This window comes from Cavia porcellus, unplaced genomic scaffold (genome assembly GCF_034190915.1).
Source record: "Cavia porcellus strain 051 isolate PalLab524CR breed Dunkin Hartley unplaced genomic scaffold, mCavPor4.1 scaffold_27, whole genome shotgun sequence".
NCBI classification, from domain to species: Eukaryota; Metazoa; Chordata; class Mammalia; order Rodentia; family Caviidae; genus Cavia; species Cavia porcellus.
In genome coordinates, this window is record NW_026947510.1 from 15058263 (window position 1) to 15078946 (window position 20684).

The 20684-nt window shown below is 39.4% G+C and overlaps 1 protein-coding gene across 16 annotated transcripts in view; it reads left to right on the forward strand.

Moving 5' to 3' along the window:
- Positions 1-20684, forward strand: part of Mllt10 (MLLT10 histone lysine methyltransferase DOT1L cofactor) — a 201467-nt gene that overhangs the window by 77757 nt on the left and 103026 nt on the right. For all 16 annotated transcript variants that reach the window (XM_063237912.1, XM_063237913.1, XM_063237921.1 and 13 more), the window contains one exon: positions 18695-18790. In XM_063237912.1, coding sequence (XP_063093982.1) covers positions 18695-18790 — 96 coding nt within the window. The remainder of the gene's footprint in view (positions 1-18694; positions 18791-20684) is intronic.

Genomic DNA, 20684 nt, shown 5'->3' on the forward strand with positions numbered 1-20684 from the left:
GCCAACCTTTTCTGCCTCATTTCTGTAGTGTTCTTTTTCTGTCATTAGTTGTCTGTTTGTCTTCTTCATTACACTTTCTGCTCCATTCACTGAGGCCTCTCTGCCAGTGTTCCTGGAATCCAGGTACTTTTTTCTCTCTTTAGGATGTCCTGTAGTATTCTCTGTAGAGTTGGATTGGTGGTCACAAAGTCCCCCAGTTTCTCTTTGTGTTGGAAGCATCTTGTTTCTCCACTAATTTCTAGAGACAGTTTTTCAGGGTACATCAATCTGGGCTGGAGGTTATTTTATTTCAGAGCTTGAAATACTTCGCTCCAAGCTCTTCTTGATTTGATGGTTTGTGTCGAGAAGTCTGCTGTAATTCTGATGGGCTTTTCCTTATAAGTAACCTGTTTCTTGTCTCTTGACGGCTTTTAATATTCTGTTCTTATATTGGATTTCTGGGATCTTGATTATTATGTGCCTGGGTGTAGCTCTGTTTTGGTTGTAGGTAGCTGGAGTTCCGTATGCCTCATACATCTGAATATCATTTCCTTTTCCTATGTTTGGGAAGTTTTCTCTCTGTGAATAGCCTTTGTAAGTTCCTTTGTTTGTACCCCTGCTTCTTCATTCACATTCTTTATTCTTAAGTTATAGGTCCTCTTGTTGTCTTCCAGCCTTTGTATTGTTACTGCTTTTTTCCTTGATATTTTAAAGAAATTTTTCCTTTCATGCTCCCATAATGCAAACTTGTTCTCCAGTTTGGATAATCAATCCTTAGTTTCTTTCAAGCAGATTGCCATCTTTCCATAGAGTTTTAAATTTCCTGGTAATCTCTTTGAACCTGCTTCATGTATTCTATGTTTTCTTTATATTTTTCATCAAATAATTCTCCCCTTTTTTTGTGTTCCTCCATGCTTCCCTCTGTGTCTTCTTAAGAGGTACTTAGCATTTCTTTTATTAATCTACTTATATCTTGCTTTACTTGGTTAAATACTTCACTTTTGAACTCCTCTCTGAGTTCCTGAAGATACCTCTTTATGTCCACTGGTACCGTGTCTGATATTGCATGTTTGCTGCCCTCTATCCCCTTTGTATTTACCTTTCCTTGGTCAGTGTTCTCAGGGTTGGGGGCTGGGGACTTTTACTTGTTACTTCCTCTTCTCATACTTTTTGTTTCTTCTATACAGGTGTATATATATATAGGAGGCCCTAATTTCTTTCTTGGTTACAGTTCTTCTGCTGAGGCCTTCACTATGTTAGTGTGCCCCCCCCCCCCCCCCCCCCGCCATTGGTTTGGGATAGCTTATTGGGTGTCCGTTAGGGGCGTGACCCAGGCCAAGCACACCCCACCAATCCCGTCTGGGCATGGAGCAGCTACCAAAGTCACTGCACTCCTTGTTTTTGCCAGTCTGCCCGGTTGTCGTTTGTTGGCTCCCCTTTTCTCTGTGGATTGGTTTTTATTCCCCACAGGTTGATGCAGGTTCCCTGCCAGCTCAGCTCTCAGTTTGGCTTGGACCCCTGACCTTAGTGTGACTGCGTTTCCAGTGAGTAGAAGCCTCGGGAATTCTGGCGGCTTGGTACGTCTCAGCCATGCAAGTTCGGGCACTACAGCGGGAGCGCCAAATCTTTAGCTGTTGCAATAGTAGCATCAGGATTGTACGTTTGATTGGTTCTTCTCACCTTTGTTCCTGGATCTAGACAATCCATCTCCGTTTGGGACTCCTCATGCTATATTAGTTTGGAATCTAAGTTGACTATCTCAGGGAGCCTCTGTGGCCTGCTGTTACCTTTTCACCATCTTTACTGGCACTCCATTTTAAAAATTTTATCCGGGATGGTCTCACTAAGTTTTCCAGGCTGAGCATAGACTGGAAATTCTCCTGCCTCAGCATCCTTAGTAATTGGAATCATGAGTGTGTGTCACCTTGCCCAGCTGGTAGTTTTTTCTCTTTCCTTCCTTTCTGTTTTCTTTGTCTCTGTCTCCCTTGTGGTGCATAGTTGTATACATGAAGTTGATGTATGTGTTTGATACACCTTTATCAGCTTCATTCATTCCATCTTCTCCCTTTCCACCATCTCTCTCATTTCTCTTTCCTGCTTGTTCCGTGTCCCATCTCCAGAAGTCTACCATTTGGATTCCTGTTCTCATTCTGTCTTAATTCTTTATTTTTGTTTTCTTTTTGTTGGTGCTGAGGATTGAACCCATGACCTTGAGCTTACCAGACAGGTGCTTGTGCCACTGAGCTAAATCCCCAGCCCTATCTTAATTCTTTATTTCTTTTTAGGTTTCTTACATAAATTATGTGATATTTAATTTTCTGAGTCTAGCTAATTTCACTTACCATGATGGTTTCTAGTTCCATATATTTTGCTACAAATGACAGTTTTATTCTTTATTACCAATGTTCCATTGTGTATCTATCACATTTCCTTAACCATTCATTTGTTGAGAGACATCTAGGCTATCTCCACAGTTTAGCTATTGTAGATTGAGTATGTGTGGATCACTGTGGGGGATGAGGTGTCACTTTGTAGGCCCAACCCCCTCTAACCTGCAATTTACAATAGCCGCCCTGGTATGCGAGAAGGAGGTAGAATAGGAATGCCTGTTCTCAGTGAGACCCCTCACCCTCTGGAATCCATACTGTGAGCTGGCTTTGTTTTGCAGAAGTCTTGAGGAAGTGGCTGGCCACCCTTTGTGACACTAACAGCAGACAAATTAACAACATTCTTGAGCTAATGAATTTCTTCCTGGGCTAGAGAAGTTATGAGAACTGGTTGTGATTATTTACTTCACTTAGATAGTTTTAGAATAAACATTGTAGTCTGTCACGTAGCTTGCCACAAAGAATGCCTTTTCACTACTTAATTATCTGGGCTCTGTGAACTGATCGGGTTTACTATATATGAATCCTAAAATAAAGATTGTGCGTGCAGTGCAGTGTAACGCGGTGCAGACAGTAAAGGTGTCTCTCCTGTCTTTCTTTTCCGAGCACTGTACCCCCCGTGTCCCGATCAGGCGTGTGTGCGTGTTTACCTTGCCCGGAGTTCAGAGTGCTCTAAGACACTCACGACAGATCACTATAGAATGTAGACTTTAATTCTTTTAAGAATATATCTAGGAGTAGTATAGGTGGGTCAAATGATACTTATGTGTTGCATTTTTTGAGGAAACACCATACGAATTTCCAATAGCAGTTATGCTTTACCTTCTCACCGACAGTACAGGAGGATTCCTTTTCCCCCACCATCTTTGCTAGTATTCATTCATTGTTTTTATAAAAAAAGTTCTTGATGATAACTTAACAGTTTATTCTTTTTTTTTTATTTAAGGAGAAAAGAAAAAAAAGCAGAGAAAGGGTACAAGTTATACAGATTTACAGAAAAAAAAATGAACAGTACGAAATCACTAGTTAATGGATTACATATTGTCATCTTAGAAATAATTGTTCAAGTCACAAAATTAAAGCTTGTAAAGTGGACATTCCATCAATGATACTGCAAACAGTTCTGTTCAATGATCCATAAAACTCTGTGATATCATATTCTGTCTTATACACTTAAATATACATGCAGTTATATAGTTTAGAGCACTTTCTTTTCCTCTCTTTTGTACAATGACTATTACACATTTTGGGTTTCATTGCTCTCACGGTTCTTATTACTTTTTTGGAAGAGAGTAAAACCAAATGTGACATAACAGAACAGAATCGGTCAAGTCAAAAAGGTGGACATAATAGATAATGTGAAAACATAATACAAGGTGATCAACAATGGTTACCATAATGCCTCCCGCTATCTCTAATAGAATTGCCTATACCATTAGTTATAATACAATTGAACAAAACAGTAAAGAACAAAACCGACAAAACCAAAACATTGGAGACATTGTAGGTCTTCAAAAGTAGATAAAAGTCAACGAGAATGGGTGTTATAATGAATCTCATTATCTTCACAGCTGTTGCCTAAACTTTCGAACCTGATACTATCCAGCAAAACAGAATAGGGGAACATCAGTCAAAAACAAGATGGTGAGAGTAATACAGGGCTTCAAATCGAGATAATGGAAAGTCAAAGTGGGTTACTATAATATATCCTGCTATTTTTTTTTCCTTTAATTAAAAGGATAAAAATAAACAATGGAGTGGAGATTGAGATAAAAGAGGGCATAACAGCGAAACAGCGCAGATCAAAACATAACCATTTAAGCAGAATAGTGTTTCACCACCAGATAATCCCGACCCAAAAGTAGTTACCATATTGTCTCTTTCCTTGAAATCCTTGAGTACAACTTCGTATACTGTAGCATTGAGTATATCAAAACAATGTAAAACCATTTAAGAGAATGACAGCATTACAGAGTATTTAGAATCGACTAACAGAAAATGAACAATGGTTTCTGTATAATCTCCTTGTCTTTAAAAGGTTTTTGCTTATACTATCATACATAATAAAATCCAATAAGATACAACCTATTTAGACCATTGAGGACAGAAGAACAAAAGCTAGATGAGACTTCAAAACAAGATGATACTAAATCATTATTACCTATTAAGATGTCATTTTCTCCAAAATAGCTGTTCCTATCATCCAATCTTCTCTGCCTCATTTCTGTTGAGCTCTTTTTCTGTCAGTAGCTGTGTTTGTCTTCTTCATTTTGTTCTCTGCTCCATTCGTTGTGGCCTCCCCGCCACTATTTCTGGATTCTTTGTATTTTTCTTTTTTTAGAATATCCTGTAATACTCTCTGTAGAATTGAATTGGTGGTTGCAAATTCCCCCAGTGCCTCTTTATCCTGGAAGCACCTTGTTTTTCCATCAATTTCCAGGGACAGTTGTGCAGGATATCTCAATCTTGGCTGGAGATTATTATCTTTCAAAGCTTGAATTATTTCCCCCCACGCTCTTCGTGATTTGATGGTTTGTGCAGAGAAATCTGCTGTAATTCTGATGGGTGTTCCCTTGTAAGTGGTCTGTTTCTTGTCTCTTACAGCTTTTAATATTCTGTTCTTGTATTGAATTTCTGGAATTTTTATTATTATATGCCTGGGTGTTGCTCTGTTTGGGTTGTAGGTAGCTGGGGTCCTATATGCCTTATACATCTGAGTATCTTTACCTTTTGCTAAATTAGGAAAATTCTCCTGGATTATTTCTGTGAGTAGCTTTTGTAGTTCATTTGTTTGTGTCCCTACTTCTTCTTTTATGTTCTTAATCCTTAAGTTATGGATCCTCTTATCATCTTCTTGTCTTTGTATTATTGCTGTTTGTTTCTTTGTTATTTTAAAGAAGTTTTTCATTTCATTCTCCCATATTATAAGTCTGCCTTCCTGTTCAGATAATCTGTCCTTAGTTTCTTTCAAGCTGTTATGCCAGTCTTCGATAGACTTCTTAGTTTCTTGGTAGTCCCTTTGAACCTGCTTCACGTATTCTATGCTTTCTCTGTTTTCTCCATCAAACAATTCTCCCCTCTTTTTCTGTTCTTCCATTTCACCATCTGTTTTTTCTTGGGTGGTGCTTAGCATTTCTCTAACTATTCTGCATACTTCTAGCTTCAGGTCGTTGATAACTTCATTCCTGAATTGGTCTGTGAGGCTCTCTATATGGCGCTCTATGTCTATTGGTGCGGTGTCCGCTATTGCCTGTTTCTCAGAATTGGGGGCCGAGGAGCCTTTCTTATTGCTGCCTTTTCCCATATTCTCTGTTCCTTATATATGCAAGCTAATATAGGAGACCCAGCTTCTCTCCCTGTCAGCCACAGCCTGATCGAATTGCTCTGGTTAGGCGTTCCCGCCCACTGCAGCGCATCAGGGAGTTACAGACCAGGCAGCCTATGTGGGGGTCGCCCCTCCTGGCCACTGTCAGGCTCTGGGATCTGGGTTGGGCCAGCCTACCGGGTCCACCAGCAGCGTCACTCAGGCTAGGCACTTCTCACCAATCGCGCCCGAGAGGGGGATGTGTGGCTGGAGTCGCCACCGCGCCCTGCTCCCACAGGACTGCCCGGGCCCAGAAAGTCCTCCGCTGGAGTCAAACTGTGGTATAGTGTCAGTTTCTCTCACTCACCTCACCACAAGTCAGTGCACGACTCCCTGCCCGTCCGGTTTTCGACTCCGTTCACAGACTCCCGTTCTTAGGGCTTCTGCGTGTCTCTCTCCTTGCCGAGCCGCTGTAGAGGCAGTTGCCGCACAGCGGGAAACCCAAATCGCCGCTTCCAATGGCGTGGTGTCCAGCCTCCACACCGAGGCTTTTCTGTTCCTGTTTTAGCACCAGGACTGCATTCCAAGTTGGTTTCTCTCAGCACAGTTCGTTCCTGAGTCAGCAGAGCATATCTCCACCTGCTTGTGACTCCTTAGTCCGCACCATTCCTGAATTATGAGCCTAGTCTTTCAGAGAGCCTCCGTAGCTGCTGTTATCTGTCCGCCATGTTCTCCCGGAAGTCCAACAGTTTATTCTTAACTGATTAACTTTTAGCAAAATCTGCTCAGAAACAATATATCTGACATAATTTTGGACAGTAAAATAGGTCAGTTAATGGTTTTTACCAACTAGATTCTTCTATATGCCTATTTCAGAATCTAAACTCTTCCATATTGTACAGCCATATCTTTTTTTGGAGGGGATAATGGTGCTGAGGATTGAATCCAGGGCCTCATTCATGCTAGGCAAGTGCTCTACCACTGAGTTACAGCCTTAGCCCCATAGATTTTTTTTTAAAGTGTAAAGTCAGTAGAGTTTCTAAAGCTGAGAACTGCTAACCTGGTATAGGATGAATGGATAAAACAAATAAGGTAATCCTGAGTGAGGTAGAGCTAGGAAGAGGAAAATCACAGGCTTATGGGAATTTCACCAGCACCACCTGTGAGGTGATAGAAGTGCTAAATGGCTGAAAGTCAGTGATTTGCATTGTGAATGACATCACAGTATTTTTAGAGTTTAAAATTGTAAACATTCACAATGTTTGGAATGTAAGGAAGGTTTAGTTTGTTTAACAGATAACAAACCAAGAATGATAATCTAGAAATGATAAGCCTGAAAATACAGATTGGGATGGGTGCAGTTGAGGAGTTTGCATTAGATAGTTTAGTGATGGCAACTACACTAGAAGTTTATTTGGCAAATGTTGTGTAAAGTGTTTACTTAGTGACTGAAATAGATTGATTTGTGGAAATATTTCCATGATGATGACCAGGAGTTCCCTAGAAGTAACAAAACTAATGTGCATGTTAGTGCTTACTGTATGCTGGATACTGTACTAAGTACTGCATGTGTGTATTAACTCTTGTAATTTTCACTCACAAACGAGTGAGGTAGATAACATTGTTTTTATTTTTAAAAAACAGAAAACAGGCACAAAGGCAGTGAGTAGCGTGAACAAACAAAATATATAGTTAGTAAGACAAAGCTGAAATTGAAGTGAGATGGTTTGGTTCCTTCAGTCTGCTCTTAACCACTGTAATATGTTGCTTAATTAAGCATGTTAACCTGAATCAGATTAAAAGTAATGAAACCTGAACTAAGCTTATAAATAGCTGGTGAGTTGAAAGAAGAAAAGACATCCTAGGTTAGTGATGGTGAAACTATGGCATATGAGCTGTGGTGGGCTGTTTATTTTATTGTAGAAAGCTCTAAAAGGTTTGCCATCACTGTCTTTGTTGCTGAAAGAATAAAATCTGTATAGCTGAGTGCTCATTGGCAATGCTGAGAAAGGGTGTGCTGTATGTGATAGATGTACAGGTTGTCTTGCTTAGTAAAGTAGTATCATAAATATAAGTAGGGACTCAAAAGTGTCCTGTGAACTTCACGAATATTTCAGACTTTTTATAAAAAGAGCTGACAAGTCTGATTTCAGTCACATTAAGTGGTAGGGCTGGTTGTAGTGGCAAACGTCTCTAATCCTAGCACTTGGGAGACTGAAACAGGAGGATCCCCAAGAGTTTGAGGCCAGTATCGACTGCATAGTGAGGTCAAAGCCAGTCTGAACTACACAGCAAAACCTCAAAAAACAAAAACAAAGATAAACAAAAGATTTAGTAGAGTGGCAAAAAATTTCAATGCACTTATACATGTGAATCTGGAGCTCAAAATAGGTTAGGTTGGATGTATATATGATGTGATAATAAATCAAATTAATAGTTTCAGTGCTGTTAAAATTAGCAGGTGGCTTGGTAAGTAAAAGCTGTCAGGTAATTTAAGTGATACTGCTCTGCTTAAAGCACTGACTGATATATTGGAATATCTAACATTAAAAGAAAATGCAGTTTGTTTGAATGTATATTGTGGGTCATTTTCTTTGAATCCAAATCCAGCACTTGCCTACTTTTTCCTTTGTTATGTGGTTCTCCCCACACTCCATGCTTCCTATGTTTCCCAAGGTGTCCTCAGACTCCTGGGCTCACATGATTCTCCTGACTCAACCTCCCCAGTAGCTAGGACTGTGGGTGTGTATATATTACCCTCCCTGGCATTAGTGTGTCTTCTTTGTGAATGGTGCTGTTTGTACTTGTGGTGTTGAGATGCTTTGGGGGCAAGACCAGAATATGTTATTGTTATTTGACAAGTAAGGGTTTGGGGCCCTTCTTACATTGTTTTAAGTCTCACTTTGTGTTAAGAATTTTAAGACTGGTGAGTCAGGCAAGCTACCTGGGTCTGGTATTCAGTTTCAGCAGGAACCCAACAGTAAGCTAGCAGCTGCTTTGCAAAAAGGAGTGTTCTTGCTAGCCTTGTAATAGAGACTGTGTGTTTAAAACCTTAATGAGTGTGTGTGTGTGTGTGTGTGTGTGTGTGTGTGTGTGTATATATTAGAGAATCCAGTTGGTAAAGTCATGTGTGTGGAAAATCACACCTCAGATGCCATAGTGAGGACTGCAGGATCCTCAGAGTTAGAGTGTTTCACACAGCCTCCAGGGCAGACTGCTGGTGTGGCAGACTGCTGCTGTGGCTGTCCTGCAGAAGGTGCGTATTTGCAGGATTATTGACGCAAAGGACTAAGTAGAATATGGAGTGAGACACGAAGAGCCTCCAGTACATGAAGAACTCAGGAAGGTGTCCATTCTCCTTTTTTTGAAGTGGGAATCTGAAGAGACCACCATTTTTCTTTGATGACCAGAAGAACTTGACATTGTGAACCTGTTCACATAGTTCTTATAAGCTTTTTTTTGTTTTTCAGATATGAATTTTGTTGGAGTTTTTCACCTAATTTGATTGTGATTATAATCAGATTACAATCAGATCAGTTGAATTTAAGGTTTCTAACTTAGCAACAGTCAAAAGTTTTGGAAGTCAGAGGACAGGGCACTTGCACTGAGCTTTTTGTGAGCAAATGACTGGGGAATTTAGGTCCTTCTGGAGAACCACTTCAAACATAGGTTGGAGGCCTTGGCACAGGTGTTCAAACTGACCTTGGATTTGAATGGTATGGCAAGGAGGCATTAGAATATCTAAGACAACCTGCTGAGCACTGTGAGTCTGTGTAATTGAATTCAGTCTATACCGTTGGGGTTATAAAAGCAATAACTAAACTCAGTAATAATCCACTGTAATCCCCCAGCTCTGCTTAGCCTTTCTCCATTGGCTCTGAGGGCTTTTGTGTGGAGATTCTGCATCTCTTAATGACCTCTGCTACTTTTAAGTCTTTTGCTGAAACTGGCTTCCCTTAGTTTTCCTGGAATTCCACATTGTTTTTGTTGACCACCCAGGAGCAATTTGTGTATCTCACCAGTGTTTCTGTATGTGCTGCTCCTCTTGGTTGGGATTGTACCCAACAATGTATGAGATGGGTAAACATAGGCAGATGACACAGGAGTTGGTTGTTCTAAGCAACCATATAGTAAATATTTTGGGTCATCTGAATCTTCTATAATGGACAATAAAGCATGGCTGCCCTTTGCTTCTAAGATAGATTTGCTGTCTCCTTAGGATATGTAGTCACTGTAACAGCAACTTGAAAAAGCCCAGACAATGCACAACTATTGCTTTCCTTGAAAGACATACAGAAACTAGAGACATTTGTAGCATTGTCTCCTGAGACATAATTCTCTAATTTTGAGTGGCTTTATGCAGTGCTTGCTTTTTCATTTACAGCTAAGTCCAAAGTAGATATTCTTGATTGACAGTCTTTTTCTAAGGCACCAATCAGGGGCTTAAAATTTTTCTGTGAGTCTGCCTTCTTTAAAAGTTTTGCTTCTTTGGTCACTGATGCTTATTTGTATTAATCCCTATAAAAGAAAGCATTAGAGACATTAAATATCCAGAGGAACCAAGAGATGGATCCAAACACTGCACACCATGTCAGCCAGATTGCCCTGGTTTGGACCCAGTGAAATGGGCACATTTAAGTTGGGCAGTGTCTAATTACAGGACACATAATAAAGAAAATGTGTATATGTATATATATTGTATATATGTGTATATGTATATGTACTGCTTTGAAGAATAAAGTTTGGGTCATTTGTAGGAAAATGCGTACACCTTGAGAAGGTTAATGTTAAGTGAAATAAATCAGACTTTAAATACTGCATGGTTTCTCTCATAGGAGAAATCAAAAATAACTTTTTTTGGGGGCGAGGGTTGTTTTGACACAGGGTCTCACTGTGCAGTTCAGGCTGGCCTTGAGTTCACTTTTTAGCCTAGACTGGTTGCAAACTTGCTTGCTTCAGCCTTCTGAGTGCTGGGATTACAGGTGTGCCCCACATGCTGTGCTTCCAAAATATACATAAGAGCAAAACAAAATAAAGAGAGAGCTCAGTGATGGTGGGAGGGGAAAGGGATGATAAAGAACTAAGAATGTCCATGGACCAGCTCCCTAGGAAGTTCTGCAGGCATGTACTAATATGAAAATGGGACAAAAAAATTGATGAAGTGGAGCATGATGATGCCTGTAATCCCAGTGCTTCGGAGGCTGAGGCAGGAGGATCGCATGAGTTCAAAACCAGCCTGGGCTACATAAGCAGGTTCAAGGCAAATCTGAACTCCATAGTAAGACCTTACCTTAAAAAAAAAAAAAAAGTTTGTTGAATAGATGGCTGTTTCTACTTCATGTTAGCTTTCTTAAAAGCCATGAATTTAATTATAGAGAATTACACAGGGCAGAGCAATTAAAAATGAAAGTTGAAAAAGAACACTTGAGATTTCACCAGGCCATGATTACTAAGTGAACAATTCCAAATTTCTTTTAAGCATAGATAGATGAAAGGAATAAAGTTATTTTGTTAACATGAGCTAAAGGAAAGAAAAATAGGTAATATTATTGAGCTTCACATAAAATTTTAACATAAGAGAATTATTTTTTAAAAGTACTTTTAAGTTATTATTTAATACCCCAAACAAACAAGACATTGGAGAGTTGAGATTGTTTTTCTAGTTTGAAGGCTTTTAGCTGCAAGTAATAGTATACTCGAATCAATGGCTTAAACACTTGGAAGTTTATTGTTTTGCATAAGCTCAGATATGCTTAATTTAATAATAGCCAGTTCCATGGTGACAGTGCTTTGTTGACTTTGTTGGGATTCTCTTGGCTTTTCAGTTATGTTGTCAGGTTACTGCAGTTTTACTGGGGTCACGGCCTAACATTTCATCATTTAAAGCCAGGAAGGGAGAACCTTTTTGAGTGAGAATATTCTCAGCAGTCATCAAGAAAAATTTCTCTTCTGTTTGTCTGTCCTGAAGTAAACCAATCCCAGGCCAAAAGCAGTCAGTGGCTACAGAAAATGGATTTGTCCTGATTGCCTTAAGCCCATCTGTGCTCACTTCTGAGGTGGAGAATTGAGCAGCATTTATTTAGGACAGGAGAAGAAAGTCTGATTGTTTCAAGAAAACCAGTCAACAAGGAAGGAACTTTTGTGCAGGTACTGTTTGGTTCAGACTATTATGTGATATTTTAATGACATATTTCCATTTCTGTATTTAACGTCTGCTTTGAAACAAAGGCCTTCAGTATCCCATGGTGATATCACTTTCTTTGCTAAATTTTTTGCATTTTGTGTTTTTAAACCTTTTGCATTGATTTTTGAAGACAGAGACCCCCTTATCTAGTTCATGCTGGCCTTGAACTGACTGGAGCCTGTGCTGGCTTCTAACTCCTAACTGCCGCATCCTGCCCAGGGGTGCCACCCCCCCCCCCCATCTTGCTTGTATGTTAAAAGACATTTATTTTTAGACTGTACCTTGTCTGTGTATTGGGTCACTTTTTTTTTTTTCCTGTATGAACTTAGGCAGTGAGTCAAGAATATTTGCTGCATTGGCGATAGCCCCATTTCCCTTCCCTACCTTGCTTTCTACGGAGCAGAACTACAGTATGTCTTAGTGTTCCATGGTGCACAACAGAATTTTCAGAATGCAGTTTTATTCTGTAGATGAATCGAACTTATAACCTTGTGCTTGCCAGGCAGGCGCTTATGTGATGAGCTAAATCCCCAGCCCTGTCTCACATTTATTGGACTCTAGGGACACAAGTTAACTTTGTATTTTATTACTTTGTTTTCTATAGCTATTACTTTCAGTTGTTTTAGTAAGTCTTTAAAAAAATTTTCATTCAGAACTTTTTTTTAGCTGGGTGTCATAGTATACTCCTGTTGTCCCAGCTCTTTGGAGGCTGAGGCAGGAGGAGGATCATCTAGAGTTCAGGCTGCTCTGGGCTACATAATGAGTGCAATGGCTAGCCTGAACCACATAGCAAGACCCTGTCTCAAATCTGACCCTGTCCCCAAATTCCTTAAGTAATATGTTTAGTTTGAATAGTGTATCCTTTCTTTGTTGTTTCAGTTTAATTTGCTAATTCTGTAATGCTTTATTTATGTAGTAGGGGGCAGTTTTGGGAAATCACTTTAGGCAGTGAAATGTACTAGGCTATCTTAGGTGCCTTTTAGTGTTTTATGTTACTTTTAGTCATCTTTTTGCCTTGTAACCTTTTTTTTCCCTTTCCAGCCTTGTGGGGTTTGCTTTGGTTTTTGAGGCATCATTGCCGTGCAGCTTAGATTTGCCTTAAACTCTAACCACTCCTCCTGCCTCAGCCTCTAGATTGCTAGGATAGCAGGTGTGAGCCACTATGCCCAGCCTGCACTTGATTTTCGATCTTGTTCTTTTTGTATATTTGCTCCACTGGAATTTATGTACTTTCTTGAAAGTGTTCTCCATTTTTGAGACCATGACTTGAGGGATAAGTATTTTGCAGGTTTTTTTTTTTTTTTTGGTACTGAGGATCGAACTCACAACCTTGTGCTTGCCAGCTTGGTGCTTGTGCCACTGAGTGGAATCCCTGCTCCTCCTTTTTGAGACAGGGTCTCGATCTTGCCCAGGCCAGCCTTAAACTCCCTGTTCTCCTGCTTCAGCCTCCTAAATGCTGGTATTACATGCATCCACCACTGAGCCCAGTTCTGTAGTTTGCATTTTTCTGAAGCCAGAAGAATTGGAGGGGTGCACTATAGAAGTTTAACATGCATCATGTATTTTATGGTGCAACCATGGGCTGATTCTCTTTTCTGGAACTTTATTCATTCTCTTACACGGTGGCACCTGTGGCACAGCAGGCTATTTGTTATCATTGAAAGCTTTAAACCATCATCACTGTTAGCAGGTGTAGTAAACAAAGTTTTTTAATTTTCATTTTTATTTATTATTATTTTTTTAGTACCCAGGATCAAACTCATGACCTTGTGCTTTCCAGGCGGTGCTTATGCTGCTGACCTAGATCCTTAGCTGTTACCCTGTTTAAACCTCTGCTGTGTGAGTGCATCTCATTCCTCTGTAGGAGTATAAATACTTACTATTCTTAGCACCTTTAATTTCCTTTTTTCCCTTTAGTTTTCTACTTATTACCTGAAGCCAATACAGCACTGTTTAGGCAGAAAAAGTTAAGTAGACAGAGAAATAAGAGGGAAGAGTGCTCTCTCCAGAGTTTAAAGTTTTAGTTGTAGTCTCAGAATTTTAGGAATTATAAGAAAGATTAAGGGCTGAATCCTATAAGGTCAGTCTAAAACAGTTTTCACTGTTTTCTAAAGTCATTTTCCTTTTGTTTTTTTGAAACAGGCTTTTACCTTGTAGTTAAGGCTGACCTTAAACTCACTGCATTGTAGCTCAGGCTGGCCTTGAACTTGTGGTACTCCAACTCAGCTGTGAGTGTGGAATTATAGGTGTGTGCCATCACACCTGGCTTCTCTACAATTTCGTATCACCCCTTATAGAGAACCCTTTCCCATCCTCATCACAATCTAGGAAGGTTTATAATCGTAACCCCAAGGAGAAATTTGCTGGAATTCTAATGAATTAATTCCAGTCTACCACTTCAATGCAACCGATGACGAGAATAAAGTCACTGATACATATATACAAGGGGTCCTAAGTCTAGCCAAGATGGTGATTCACCAGAACAAAGACCCTCAACCCAGAGCTCTTCCCAGGTTTTATTAATTCTCCATGAGGGGAGTGGCTCAGGGATGAGTGACAGTGAGAGAGGTGAGATACACGCGACTTCTATGACTATGATGAGCTCGGCTAAGTAGCAAGTCTGAGATTACCTCAGCAATATTTAGAGGGCAAGTAATGCAGAGCCAGTAGTCTGCATAGCACAACTGAGGTCGTTTCTAATCATTTGGGATCTAGTATTTCAGTTCTGATGTACAATTCTTTTTGCCCTGGGAAGTCACAGCCTCTTTCTCAAGGCTCAGTCCCAGCAGATAGCATGGAGCACGGCTCTCCATCTCACCCAGCTCCACCACATATTTGGGAAGTCACTGGGCCAGAAAACACTGACCTTTTGCCTTGCTTCGGAGATTACACATCAGCTGCTCCACCAGCCCACTTTACATTGCTTAAAGCAAATTGAAGGGACCAAGAAATAGCCTAGCCAGCTCTGTACATATCAATACATGGAGATAGGGTGGAGTTTACCCAAAATGGAGATAGTTGCTCTTCTTTTCAAGGAGAGTCAAGTAGTCATCTCTATGGTTCCCCACACCCTTCCTAATGAGTTTTTAATGTAGTATCATCTGCCCTTGTCCCCGCTTTTGTTGGTTGGTTGGTTGGTTGGTTGGTTTGGTGGTTTTAACTTTTTAAAAATTTTTGATACTGGAAAAATATGTGATTTCAAATTACCTTTTAAAATGCCATACCATGAAAAAATACAAACAGTAAATAAATATGTGAAAAAATGTTCCACATCACTAGTCATTTGAGAGATGCAAATTAAAACAATACTGAGATTAAATCTCATTCCAGAAAGAATGGCCTGTTACCAAGAAATCCAGTAATAACAAATGCTAGAGAGGCTATGGGAAAAAAGGAATCTTTTTCCACTGTTCATGGAAATGCAGTGTGGTGCAACCACTGTGGAACTCAGAATGGAAATTCCTTAGAAAACTAGCACTAGAGATCCTATTTGACTCAGCCCCTTCTGGGTATCTTTCCAAAAGAATTAAAAACATCATACCACAGTGATATATGTGCATCCATATTTATAGCAGCACATTTTGTAATAATCAGATCTTAAAAACAACCTGAATTAAAAAAAAAAGAAACAACCTAAATGTCCATCAACTCAGAAAATGGATAAAAAAAGATGTTGTATTTTTATATAATGGAGTACTACTCAGCCACAAAGAAAGATAAACTTGACACTTTCATATCATAGGTAAATGGATGCATCTTGAGAACATAGTGAGATAAATAAGACACATGTTTCATTAGTGTGACAAGCTGAAGAAAAACATGTATATATGTATATAAAAATAGTTAAGTGAGTTATACTGCAGATTTTTCTCAATTCACTGAAGAAAGATTTGTGCTGTTATTTGTGCTATTATTGTTCAGACAGTTCAATGCAGATGTGTGCTCAGTGAATAATTTGGGGATGACAGCGTATAATATATGTACCATTGTTGCCCCCTGATTGACATGTTTTGAAATTTTGTTTTAGTTTTTCTTCTTCTTTTTAAAAAAAAATTTTTGGTACTGGGGATCAACCTCATGACCTAGCGCAAGCCAGGCAGGCGCTTATGCCACTGAGCTAAATCCCTGGCCCCAAAACTTCATTAACACTATCAACTGTGATACTTTTATCTTTTTTTTTTTTTGTAGTTGGGATCGAATTCACGACCTAGTGCTTGCCAGGCAGGCGTTCATGCTGCTGAACTAAATCCCCAGGCCCTCTTTTTCTTTTAAAAAATCTTTTTCTCCTTAAAATAAAATGGGTTTGGGAAAAAAAATGATGCCATACCATTACTGGAGATTGGTGTGATTTATATTTGAAAGAACATTTCATATTTGAATAAAGAAACTTTTTTTTTTTGGTCTTTTTGAGACGGTGTCTCTGTGCAGTTTGGGCAGGCCTTGAGCTCACTTTGTAGCCCAGGCTGGTCTCGAACTTGAAATGATCCTCCTGCCTCAGCCTCCCAAGTGCTGGGATTACAGGCACACCACACCTGGCTAGACACTTCTTTTTTACTAGAAATACACTCAATTCCAACAACAAAATAATTGAGTTATCTTATAATCATGCTTTCTTTTTCATTATTACTTTGTGAGCAAGTAGGAATTTCTAACATTGGGCTTCCCAGTGGCCTGTCATTCCTAATTAATGACAACATTTTTTTCTATGTGGTAGCAAACCTTTGCTAGTTGAGTTTTTCTGAGAAGGTACCTTAAGCTGTTGATACTCTCTTCTGGAATTCACCTATTAGTTTGGCACAGAGGTTTGTCAGTGGTTCATTGGCTATCTGTGTACTCTTCCCAATACCTGAACTATTATAATTCCTTTGGGCCTGAATGTTGACACTTAATGTTATCTTTACTTAAATTTGGAGTGGTGGTGTTTGTTTATTGGGGATTAAACTCAGATAAGGTCTTATATATGGTGCCACTGTGCTGCATTCTCAGTCCTTTTTTATTTTGAGAAAGAATCTTGACATGTTGTCTTGGCTTTGAGACTTTGCTCCTCCTGTCTCTTTCTTCCTAGCTGAGATTACAGATGTGCACCACCATGTGTAGCTCCTTTATTGCCTTCTGAATGAATTCTTTCCCCACTTTAATTTGAACACTGTCCTTTGGTTGGTAGTTTACTTTTAAAACTTGGGTTGAAAACTCCCATATAATTGTCCTTAGCTTCTTTACACGAAAGGTTGGGTCTTTCTTCCATGTATGGGTTATTCATGTGACTGCACTAGGCTAGAGGCTGGCCAGGTGGTCACTGCTGCCCTGTTCACATGCCTGGGGCTGGGTACTGCTGCCTGTGGCAGGTGTTTCCTTTCTTCCCCAGATGGCCACGTTCTGCACTTGGCCTGTCTGTTAGGAGAGTCTGGAATAATTCTGCACATGGTGGCTTGGATTCAGGGGAGCAAAGGTAGAACCCCTGTTAACCTTTGCAAAGCCCTGATGTCTAGAACCCATACACTAACTCAGGTTTAAGGGAGTGGAGAAGAGGACATTTTATGATGGGAGGAGCAGTGCTAAAAAGAAATATCAGGACTGGGATATAGCTCAGTGGCACAAGTGCCTGCCTGGCAAATGTGAGGTTGTGAGTTGCCAGTACCAAAAAACAAAACAAAACAACCCCTCCCCCCCCAAACCAAGAGTAGTCGTCTGCCGCAATTACAGGAACTAGAAACTTTGCCACAGGGTTTGAGTAAAAAGTGTTGTTAATTTATTTTCTTTTACAACAATATTAACAGTCAGAAAATGTCTTAAGTGCTTAGATCACGAATTAAAAGCAAAGAAGGGAAGCATTTGTAGTAAAATGTGTATCCTTAATTTTTTCTTTGTTCTGCTGGTGTGCAGTCTCTTTCCTGGTAGAGACAGGGAAATTAGTCTTTCATGCCTTGAGCAGATTAAGTGCTCTGAATAAAGCACTATGAAATAAATTCAGCTCTTAAAACATAGTAGCAAATTTCACACCCAATACTGTTTTTCTTTTGTAGTACTAGAGATTAAGCCCAGGGCACCCTGTTGGTGATCTACATTCCAGCCCTTTATATTTTGGGGAGATAGAGGTCTCACATTGCCCTGTCTGACCACGGCCTTGAACTTGCGATCCTCCTGCCTCCCTGTCCTGAGGAGCTAAAATGATAGGCATGGGGCCGGCACATTGGACTCCAGAATTCTGTTTTTAAACCAGTTCAGTTCAAACAGCAAACCCAGCAAAATTGGGTTTCTAATATGTAACTATTATCTTATTGAATCAAATTGCTTTTTAGATTTTGTTTACTAATTTAAGTTCTTCATAGTAACACACTTGACTTTGTCTACTTTTAACATTGTTATTGATAGAGACAATCAGTTTATCCATGTATTGGCTAAACCTGGCAGAGTTCTTGAATCCTGATCCGTGGTTTTTGGGCTGCAGAATCCAATGCATGGTGGTGGAGAATATGGTACTTTTTCAAATGTGAACACACGCTGACTGTGACATAAACTTTAAAAGTGCTGTTTATAAAAAGATGCTTGGTGTTTTAATAAGGAAAGAGTATATATTTTGCCAAATACAAATTAACAAAATAGTTTCAGATTTTGGTTGGGTTTTTGGTATTTAGATTGATTAAGGGTAAAGGAGAATATGTTATTTTAAAATAGATTACTTTTTGTGTATGGGAGTATTTTTTTATATATGAGAGGGTTAAGTTACGAAGTTATTTTTTGGTAAAAGTATTTGTTAAAGTTTGAAATTTTCAGTTATAAAAAGAATCTTTACTGCATTTGAATGAATTACAATTTGATTTTATCTTGGTTCATTTTTAGAAATACAAAGAGAAGGACAAGCACAAACAAAAACATAAGAAGCAACCAGAACCATCAGCTGCTTTGATTCCATCACTGACTGTTACAACAGAAAAAGTAAGTGTTAAGTATTTTATTTAATAACTAGCTATATGCTGAATTTTACCTCTGAGAAATATTTTTATTCCCAGTGTCCTGATTCTAAGTTTTCCTGCCTCTCTAACCATACATGAATTGCTTAGGATTCCCACTTCTAATCCTTTTTTCTGTTTATTCTAATGGGTCTCCAAGGAGTAAATAAGGCTGACAAGTAAGGGACACTATGAAAATTAGGAATTTGGGCATGGAGTAGACTTGATCTGTGATTTTATTTTCTGTTATGTTCTGTTGTTTTTTGTTATCAGGAACTGAACTTAACCATCTGCAGCTTGTCAGGCAGGTATTGTGCCCTGGGCTATATCCCTGGCTGGTCTGCGATTTTTTTTTGAAGTCTGATTTCGCTACTTACTGATTGAAGTGTTAATTTACCTTTCTGTGATTCAGTTTCATTACCTGTAAAGTGGTGGAAATAGTGAAATGGAATAGATAATACATTTAATACAAAATGATATCTGTACTCATAGTATTATTTAGCAAATGTTAAGTATTAGTACATCATTACATGCTTATGGTGAAAATGGAGGCAGGCCACAAGTGGTTGGAATAGAGTAAGGAAGTGAGAAAGCATTGTATAAGCCAGTGCAAGGGTTTTGTGTTTACTTTAAATGAAAAATGAGCCCTTGGAGGGTTTTGAATAACATGATCTGGTTTGAATTGGGAAAGAAACTCTGGCAGCTTTGTTGTGGATAGATTCTATAGAGAGTGGATTAGGAGCAGGAGTTAGTAACATCCAGAGTTGTGGTCATCCAGTTTAGGTGACAATCACAGTGGGCAAGTGGTGAGAGACACACACATTCGGAACACATTAAAGGTAGAACCTATGTGATTTTTTTTTTTTTTTTTTTAAAACAGGTAAGTCAGAGGTATAAGGGAAAGAGAGGACCCATCTATGATTCCAAAGGATTTGGTCCAGAGCTAAGTATGGTGGTGCACTTCCGTAATCCAAGCATTCAGAGGCTGAGGCATAAGGATTGTTGCAAGTTGGAGACCATCCTGGGCTACAAAGTGAGCCCAAGGCCAAACTGAACTTCTTAGTAAGACCCTGTCTCAAAAAGACCAAAAAGCAAGCAAGTAAACAAACAAACACCAAAGGATTTGGTCCAGTTAGGTAGAAGGACTAGAATTGATGTTAACAAAGTTATGAGGTTGGGATGTGTTTATGTGCACCTGTAATCCCAGCATTTGGGAGACTGAGTCAGGAGATTGTTAGAAGTTTAAGGACAGCGTGACATAGCAAGATCCTGTCTCAACCCAACCAACCAGCCCAAACAAATACCCAAAAATCCAAAACAAAACAAAGATAGGAAAGACTGTATAAATTGGGTAGAAGGTAAAGAATTCAATTTTGGGTATGTTGTTAGTTTCATATTGCCTCACATTTAGCAGTTTAAAATGAGATAAAGTTAAGTTACTATTCTATGCACCATAAATTTGAGTGGACTCACCTGGTTCATATACTCCAGTAAAGGGTAAAATCAAAATGTTGGGTAGCTTGGGTTCTTATCTGAATCTGCTTTTAGATGTTGTTCAGTGTGACATGATTTGATTCCTCACGGTTTGTAGGATTCAAGTGCCCACTTCCATGTTGGTTGTCAGCTGGGGCCCACCCTGGGCTAGGGCTTCTGTCAACTCCTTGGATCTTCTGCCTTGTGATTCCCTCTGTCCCAGAGCCAGCAGTGACATGTTGAATCTTTCTTAAGGTTGGAATTTCTCTTTCTGCTTCTGTTGCAACCCATCTGTCTTTAGTCAGAGAAAATTCTCTTAAGTGCTCATGTGATTAGATTGGGCCTATCTAAATAATTTCCTTATTTTTCAGTTTGTGAGCTTAACAATATCCATGAAGTCCCTTTTG